General features: G+C 54.3%; 1 protein-coding gene across 1 annotated transcript; it reads left to right on the forward strand.

Annotated features, from left to right (window-relative positions):
- Window positions 1-295: 295 nt before the first annotated feature.
- Window positions 296-6,446, forward strand: ino80e (INO80 complex subunit E; the record flags this gene model as incomplete). The annotated part of the gene is made up of 5 exons (XM_085974231.1): window positions 296-371; window positions 3,509-3,584; window positions 4,494-4,623; window positions 5,179-5,337; window positions 5,488-6,446. Coding segments are annotated over 5 exons (651 nt in total), but the record flags the coding sequence as incomplete, so codon positions are not given.
- Window positions 6,447-9,472: the final 3,026 nt, after the last annotated feature.

The following is a 9,472-nucleotide window of genomic DNA, read 5'->3' on the forward strand; positions in this document are numbered from 1 at the left end:
CTCTCTCCCCTCCCCTCTCTCCCCCTCCCCTCTCTCCCCTCCCCTCACTCCCCTCCCCTCTCTCCTCTCTCCCTCCCTCCCCTCCCCTCTCTCCCCTCCCTCCCCCTCCCCTCTCCCCCTCCCCTCTTCCCCCCTCCCCTCTCCCCTCTCCCTCCTCCCCTCTCCCCCCTCCCCTCCCCCCTCTCCCCCTCTCCTCTTCCCTCCCCTCCCCCTCTCCCCTCCCCCTCCCTCTCTCTCCCCTCCCCCTCTCTCCCCTCCCCCTCCCTCTCCCCTCCCCCTCTCTCATTCTCCTCTCCCCTCCCCCGCCCCCCCCAACAGTTTCCTCTTGGACCGGTTACTCCAGTACGAAAATGTGGATGAAGATTCCTCTGGTAAGAGCCGAGAATCGGAATATTTTTACAGTGGCTGATTTTCTTATTTCCTGGGCGCTTCTTTCTGCCTCTCGCACCCCCTCCCTAAGGATACTGGGATTCACTGTGTGGGGGTCAGCTCTCTCCGGGGGGGAGAAGGGCCGAGTGTGGAGCTTTTCGGTGGATGGCAGTTTCTCCTCTGTGCTCCGAGCCCCTCCCGCTGTGGCGATTGCTGAACAGGAGCCTGTGTCTGCTCACCCGCTCTGTCGGTGTAACCGCCCGTAGTCCAATCCGAAACTAGGGTCCTAAATCTAAACAAAGGAAACTACGATGGTATGACGAGTGAGTTGGCTACGATCGATTGGGGAGCTTCATTAAAAGGCATGACGGTGGAGAGGCAATGGCCAACATTTAAGGAACGAATGCATGAATTGCAACAGTTATACATTCCTTTCTGGCGCAAAAACACAAAAGGAAAAGCGGCCCAACCATGGCTAACAAAAGAAATTAAGGGTAGTATTAGATCCAAAGAGGAGTCATATAAAGTTGCCAGAAAAAATAACAAGCCTGAGGATTGGGGGCAGTTTAGAGTTCAGCAAAAAAGGAGCAAGAGATTGATTAAGAGGGGAAAAATAGAGTATGAGAGTAAATCACAAACAGCAAGGGGCCCAGCACCGATCCCTGAGGTACCCCACTGGACACAGGCTTCCAGTCACAAAAGCAACCTTCGACCATCACCCTCTGCCTCCTGCCACTCAGCCAGTTTAGGATCCAACGCGCCAAGGCCCCCTGGATCCCATGGGCTCTTACCTTCTTGACCAGTCTCCTATGCGGGACTTTGTCAAAAGCTTTACTGAAATCCATGCAAACCACATCCACGGCATTTCCCTCATCCACACACCTAGTCACCCCCTCGAAAAATTCAATCAGATTGGTCAGACATGATTTACCCTTGACAAAGCCATGCTGACTATCCCCGATTAATCCTTGCCTCTCCAAGTGGAGACTAATTTTGTCCCTCAGAATTTTTTCCAATAATTTCCCTACCACAGATGTTAGGCTCACCGGCCTGTAATTCCCTGGTTTATCCCTGCTACCCTTCTTGAATAATGGTACTACGTTAGCTGTTCTCCAGTCCTCTGGTACATCCCCTGTGGCCAGACAATGACAATAACAATAAAGTTGATTATTATTATGATCTGAGTCAGAAGGTTCACAAGGGTCTAGTGAGAAGGAGGAATTAAAGGAAATTAGTATCAGTAAAAAAATAGTACTGGAGAAATGAATGGGACTGAAAGCTGATAAATCCCCAGGGCCTGATAATCTGCATCCCAGAGTACTAAAAGAGGTGGCCATGGAAACAGTGGATGCATTGGTTGTCATCTTCCAAAATTCTATAGATTATGGAACAGTTCCTGCAGATTGGAGGGTGGCAAATATAACCCCACTATTTAAAAAAGGAGGGAGAGAGAAAACAGGGAACTACAGACCGGTTAGCCTAACATCAGTAGTAGGGAAAATGCTAGAGTCTATTATAAAGGATGTGATAACAGGACACTTAGAAAATATCAACGGGATTAGACAAAGTCAACATGGATTTATGAAAGGGAAATCGTGTTTGACAAACCTACTGGAGTTTTTTGAGGATGTAACTGGTAGGATAGATAAGGGGGAACCAGTGGATGTGGTGTATTTGGATTTTCAGAAGGCCTTTGATAAAGTCCCACTCCTCCTGTTCCTGTGTAACAGGCTCGAGATGCTGAATGGCTTCTTCCTGTTCCTGTGTAACGGGCTCGAGGGGCTGAATGGCTTCTTCCTGTTCCCGTGTAACAGGCTCGAGGGGCTGAACGGCCTCTTCCTCTTCCCGTGTAACAGGCTCGAGGGACTGAATGGCCTCCTCCTGTTCCTGTGTAACAGGCTCGAGGGACTGAATGGCCTCCTCCTGTTCCTGTGTAACAGGTTCGAGGGTTTGAACTGCCTCCTCCTGTTCCTGTGTAACAGGCTCAAGGGACTGAATGGCCTCCTCCTGTTCCTGTGTAATAGGCTCAAGGGACTGAATGGCCTCCTCCTGTTCCTGTGTAACAGGCTCAAGGGACTGAACTGCCTCCTCCTGTTCCTGTGTAATAGGCTCAAGGGACTGAATGGCCTCCTCCTGTTCCTGTGTAACAGGCTCGAGGGACTGAATGGCCTCCTCCTGTTCCTGTGTAATAGGCTCAAGGGACTGAATGGCCTCCTCCTGTTCCTGTGTAACAGGCTCAAGGGGCTGAATGGCCTCCTCCTGTTCCTGTGTAACAGGTTCGAGGGTCTGAACTGCCTCCTCCTGTTCCCGTGTAACATGCTCAAGGGACTGAATGGCCTCCTCCTGTTCCTGTGTAACAGGCTCGAGGGGGCTGAATGGCCTCCTCCTGTTCCTGTGTAACAGGCTCAAGGGGCTGAATGGCCTCCTCCTGTTCCCGTGTAACATGCTCAAGGGGCTGAATGGCCTCCTCCTGTTCCTGTGTAACAGGCTCGAGGGGCTGAATGGCCTCCTGCTGTTCCTGTGTAACAGGCTCGAGGGGCTGAATGGCCTCCTCCTGTTCCCGTGTAACTGGCTCGAGGGGCTGAATGGTCTCCTCCTGTTCCTGTGTAACAGGTTCGAGGGGCTGAATGGCCTCCTCCTGTTTCCGTGTAACAGGCTCGAGGGGCTGAATGGCCTCCTCCTGTTCCTGTGTAACAGGTTTGAGGGGCTGGACGGCCTCCTCCTGTTCCCGTGTAACAGGCTCGAGGGGCTGAATGGGCCTCCTCCTGTTCCCGTGTAACAGGCTCGAGGGGCTGAATGGGCCTCCTCCTGTTCCTGTGTAACAGGCTCGAGAGGCTGAATGGCCTCCTCCTGTTCCTGTGTAACAGGTTTGAGGGGCTGGACGGCCTCCTCCTGTTCCCGTGTAACAGGCTCGAGGGGCTGAATGGGCCTCCTCCTGTTCCCGTGTAACAGGCTCGAGGGGCTGGACGGCCTCCTGTTCCTGTGTAACAGGCTCGAGGGGCTGAATGGCCTCCTCCTGTTCCCGTGTAACAGGTTTGAGGGGCTGGACGGCCTCCTGTTCCCGTGCTCCTCTGGCCCACGTCCCCGCTGGATTCGATTTCCCTCTGAGACTCACCCCGTTACCTTCTCTTCCTCACAGATTCAGACGCAACGGCCTCGTCGGAGAACAGTGAGGGCGAGGGTCCGAAACTCCTGGACACCCCCATAGTGAAGAAGTAAGTCCCGCAGTCCTCAGTACAACCTGTCCCGTAGGCGCTGACTGGGCGGGTGGAGCCTGGGATCTTCCTGCCCCGTGTGTGGGGCTCAGTACCACACCGGGTGTGAGATTGGCCAGCTCAGCACAGGCCGGACATGGAGCCTGGGATCTTCCTGCCCTGTGTGTGGGGCTCAGTACCACACCGGGTGTGAGATTGGCCAGCTCAGCACAGGCCGGGGATGGAGCCTGGGATCTTCCTGCTCCGTGTGGGGCTCAGTACCACACCGGGTGTGAGATTGGCCAGCTCAGCACAGGCCGGGGATGGAGCCTGGGATCTTCCTGCCCCGTGTGTGGGGCTCAGTACCACACCGGGTGTGAGATTGGCCAGCTCAGCACAGGCCGGACATGGAGCCTGGGATCTTCCTGCCCCGTGTGTGGGGCTCAGTACCACACCGGGTGTGAGATTGGCCAGCTCAGCACAGGCCGGGGATGGAGCCTGGGATCTTCCTGCCCCGTGTGTGGGGCTCAGTACCACACCGGGTGTGAGATTGGCCAGCTCAGCACAGGCCGGGGATGGAGCCTGGGATCTTCCTGCCCCGTGTGTGGGGCTCAGTACCACACCGGGTGTGAGATTGGCCAGCTCAGCACAGGCCGGACATGGAGCCTGGGATCTTCCTGCTCCGTGTGGGGCTCAGTACCACACCAGGTTGCAGCGGGTGGGGGGGGGTGGGATTGGGGTGGGGGTGGGAGTTGTGCTGGGGGTGGGGAATCGGACCAGGGCTGGGGGGTGGGGTGGGGGTTGGGGTGGGGCTGGGGGTCGGGGGTGGGACTGGGGGTGGGGCCAGGACCGGGGCTCAGGGTGGGGCTGGGGATTGACGCCCTGTTCCGATCCCACACCAGTACAATGTTTCTCTCCTCCCTCCCCCAGGAAGAGGAGTCCACAGCTTGGCGGGTCGGCCTCCCCCTCGCCGTCGTCTCTCTCGCTACAGCCCGCCCTGGGGTTCCCGCACACCCAGACCCCGACTCCGACTCCGACTCAATCCCCGTACCTCAGCTCCGTGAGTATCACCGTGTTCGGGCAGGAGGGGTTAACGGGCGGGGGGCGGGATCAATGGGCTGGGGCCGGGGTCAATGGGCGGGGCCCTTGGGGTTTACTTCTAATCTTGTTGAATTCCCTGGTGTTTTTGGAACAGGAGGAGGCCATTCAGCCCCTCGAGCCTGTTCCGCCATTCAATGAGATCGTGGCTGATCTGCGATCTGATACCCGCCTTTGACCCGTATCCCTTAATACTTTTCTGTTAACCAAAGCTATCAATCTTGGATTTAAAATTAACAATTGACCCCAGCATCAATTGCTGTTTGCGGAAGAGAGTTCCAAACTTCTACCCCCCTTTGTGTGTAGAAATGTTTCCTAATTTCACTCCTGAAAGGTCTGGCTCTAATCCTAAAGGTCCTCGAATCCCCAACCAGCGGAAATAGTTTTTCTCTATCGACCCTATCAGTTCCCCTTAATATCTTGAGAACTTTAGATGACCTATCCCGCGTGGGGTTAATGGGTGGGGTCGAAGTTTATTGCTAATTGTTAACATTGTGTCATTCCCTGGTGTTTTTAGATGACTTCTCCCACGTTCAGCCCGTTTCCCGCCGAGTATTTGTCCTACTCCAGTGCTCCCCCTCCCGGGGCGGCCGGGCCCGGCGGAGGGTCGACGGGCAAGTGTGAGAAAGTGAAGCGAGAGAAGCGAGCAAAGACACAAAAAACCAAGAAATCCAAGGTAGGAGGAGAGGCGGGTTCGAGAGGAGAGGTGTTGGGGGGGGTGCACCGGGGGTACGGGAGGAGAGCGGGGACGCGGTACAGGGTGTCGGGACTGTATATCTCCGTTTAATCCACTCTCTCTCTCTCTCTTGTCCCTCCCGCCCCCTAGCTGCGAGTCCCCCTGCACTCCAGCCACCCGGGGTCTGTGGCCATGTCTTTCTCCTCTGCCTCCGACCCCCTCTCCGCGCTCTCCTCCAAGCTGCCGCCCACCACCATCCTCAGCACCGTCCCACACCAGATGTTCAGTGACACGGGCGAAGGGAGCGACGATGACGCAATGGATGGCGACGACGATCTGGTCATTGACATTCCTGAGTGAGACGCCCGGATACCCGGAGACCGGGAACGCCGATTCCCCCGGAGACCGGGAACCCCGATTTCCCCGGATACCTGGAGACCGGGATTGCCGATTCCCCTGAACCCGGAGACTGGGAGTGCCAAATCCCCCTGAACCCGGATACACGGAGACCGGGAACCCCAATTCCCCCTGAACCCGGATACCTGGAGACCGGGAACGCTGATTTCCCCCGGATACCCAGAGCCCGGGAGTGCCGATTCCCCCTGAACCCAGATACACAGACCGGGAACGCCGATTCCCCCTGAACCCGGATATCCGGAGACCGAGAACGCCGATTCCCCTGAACCCAGATATACGGAGACTGAGCGCGCTGATCCTGGATAAACTGAGACCGGAAACGCTGATTCCCCCGATCCCGGATACATGGAGACCGGGAGTGTAGATTCCCCCGTGATCCTGGATAAACTGAGACCGGAAATGCTGATTCCCCCGATCCCGGATACATGGAGACCAGGAGTGTAGATTCCCCGTGATCCCAGATAAACTGAGACCGGGAGTACTGATTCCCCCGATCCCGGAGACCGGGAGCGCCGATTTCACCGTGATCCCAGATAAACTGAGGCCGGGAGCGCCGATTTCACCGTGATCCCGGATGCACAGAAACCGACTGTCTGCGATCCCGGACGGGCTCCGTGATTCTATCAGTGACCCTCTCGATGCCTGTACTTTTCCTGATATTCAGTAATAAAAGCATTTGTAGCTGCTCCTGATGCCGTGTGTTGTCTGAATCGATGAACGAGAGAGAGTTCAGTATCCCAGTGGTGGCGTGACTGGGAGAGGTGCTGATGTGTCAGGGCAAGAGTGGACCTCTGCGAGATATTCTCGGGATCATGGGAATAGTGATCATAGCATCATAAGGTTTAGATTAGTTACGGAGAAGGACAAGGAGCAATCGGCAAATTGAGGAGGGATCTGGCCCGGTTAAATTGGAGTCAAAAGACTGGCGGGCAGAAATGTAATGGAGCAACCGGCGGCCTTTGAAGAGGAGATGGTTTGGGTACAGTCTAGGTACATTCCCACCAGGGAGAAAGGGAGGGCAACCAAAGCCAGAGCCCCCTAGATGACGAAGGCAGAAGGCACGGCTTAGGAACTAAATGAGTACAGGAAACTTTGGTTTATCCGGAGGTTGTATGCCCGGAAACCTCGATCTAACGGCAGAAATCAGCAGCCATTTTGTTAGGTTTTTTTTTTCTTCCCCTAGCATTTTTTTTAAACAGTCAGACTGTGGAAAGCGTCTCTGTAGCTTAGCAACAGCTTCAGAGACGCTTCCAAGGTATGGGCCGAGTGTTTACAAGCTGTTGCTAAGCAACAGTGTTTGTCGTCAGATACGGAGATGAAAACCTCCATCTCCTTCAACATTAGCGCTGGTCTATCCGGAAGTTTTGATCTAACGGTAGCAGCTCGGTCCCGTCGGTGCCGGATATCGCAAAGTTTCCTGTACTTTACATCGGTGTTTACCAAGGAAGAGGACTTTGCTGAGGAAGGATGTCCTTATCTGAGGAAGGACGTTCTTGCCATGGCAGGAGTGCAGCGAAGATTCACCAGGCTGATAACAGGGATGGCAGGAATGACGTATGAGGAGAGATTGGGTCGATTGGGCTTATATTCACTGGAGTTTAGAAGAATGAGAGGGGATCTCATTGAAACTTATAAAATTCTAACAGAACTAGACACTGGAAGGATGTTCCCGATGGTCGAGGAGTCCAGAACCAGGGGTCACAGTCTAAGGATAAGGGGTAAGCCATTTAGGACAGAGAAACATAGAAACTAGGAGCAGGAGTAGGCCATTCGGCCCTTCGAGCCTGCTCCGCCATTCAACAAGATCATGGCTGATCATCCAAACCCTAGCACCCGGTCCCTACACCGACAGCCATCCCACCCAAGCCGTAACCCCGCATATTTAATCCCCCCTAACACTAAGGGCCAATTTTTTATCATGGCCAATCAACCTAACCCGCACATCTTTGGACTGTGGGAGGAAACCCACGCAAACACGGGGAGAATGTCTGTGTGGAGTTTGCACAGTCACCCGAGGCCGGATTTGAACCCGGGTCCTTGGCGCTGCGAGGCAACAGTGCTAACCACTATGCCACCGTGGACAGAGATGAGGAATTTCTTCACCCAGAGAGTGGTGAACCTGTGGAATTCTCTACCACAGAAGGCAGTTGAGGCCAATTCATTAAATATATTCAAGAAGAAGTTAGATATATTTCTTAAGGCTAAAGGGATCAAGGGATATGGGGAGAAGGCAGGGACAGGGTACTGAGTTTGGATGATCAGCCATGATCTCATTGAATGGCGGAGCAGGCTCGAGGGGTCGAATGGCCTACTCCTGCTCCTATCTTCTATGTTTCTATGTTAAATGAGGAGGTTGTTGAGATAAAAATAGATTAAGAGGAGGAATGTCTTCACTCAGAGGGTGGTGAATCTTTGGAATTCTCTACTCCAGGGGGCGTGGAGGCTCCGTCGTTGAGTATATTCAAGACTGAGATCGATAGATCTTTGGGAACGAAGGGAATTACAGGGATATGGGGATAGATGGAGATACGGTCGAAGATCAGCCATGATCTTGATGTATGGCGGAGCAGGCTCGAAGGGCCAAATGGCCGACCCCAGCTCCGATTTCTTACGTACTAGAAAGGCTGGCAGTACTTGAAGTGGATAAGTCACCCGGCCTGGATGGGATGCATCCGAGGTTGCCGAGGGAAGATAGGGTCGAAATTGCGGAGGTTCTGGCCACAATCTCCCAATCCTCCACCGATACAGGGGCGATTGCAGAGGAATGGAGGATTGCAAATGTTACACCCCTGTTCAAAAACGGGGAGAGGGACAAACCCGGCAACTACAGGCCGGTCAGTTTAACATCGGCGGTGGGGGAAGCTTTTAGAAACAATAACCTGGGAGAAAATTAACAGCCACTTCGACAACGGTAGCATAATAATAATAATAATAATTCAACTTTATTGTCATTGTACAATGCACAAGTACATGAACAACGAAATGTGATCTTGCAAGCTCCCATGAGTCCAGTACAAATAACATTAACATTAAATGTAAATAGCACCGTCCTGGGAGAAGCAAAGCCGCTGCGTCTGTGCGCGCCGCCATTCCATTTCCACCATTCCTCCTGTCCGACAATCTTCAGCCCAACGCCCGGGCCTGCTCACCAGCCGCCCCTCCCGGGGCTCCTTCCGTGACCTTCTCACCAGCCGCCCCTCCTCGGGGCTCCTTCCGTGACCTTCTGCACCTGGTCTTCCCTGATGGTCACCCCTCCAGGTACTAACCTTTGGGGAATTTCTGGCCGCGATTAACGCTCCTTCCGTGACCGTAACCATCTTCGTACCAGCCATTAGGGTGGTTAGTCCTATGGCGGGAGGGTTTTACGGGCTCCCACAACCCATACGAAGGGGGGGGGTGGTGGGGGGCCACCCACACCCACGGACGCAAGTATCCCGCTGGATGTCAACCCAGAATTTAGAGCCGGAGCTCCGACTCCACTTGCTGGGACTGTCTGGAGCGGGGTTCGAAACCCTACACCTTCTGGCCCAGCGGCGGGGATGCTACCGCTACGCCAAAGGCCCACTCCCAGCATAGTGGTAATATCACTGGACTAGTAATCCAGCGACAAGAGTTCAAATCCCACCACGGCAGCTGGAAAAATTTAAATTCAGTTAATTAAATAAACCTGGAATAAAAAGCTAGTATCAGTAATGGGGTGACCATGAAACTACCGTTC

The sequence above is a fragment of the Somniosus microcephalus genome, unplaced genomic scaffold, assembly GCF_052327205.1.
Source record: "Somniosus microcephalus isolate GS21.2 unplaced genomic scaffold, FLI_Smic_1.0 unresolved_chr1, whole genome shotgun sequence".
NCBI classification, from domain to species: Eukaryota; Metazoa; Chordata; class Chondrichthyes; order Squaliformes; family Somniosidae; genus Somniosus; species Somniosus microcephalus.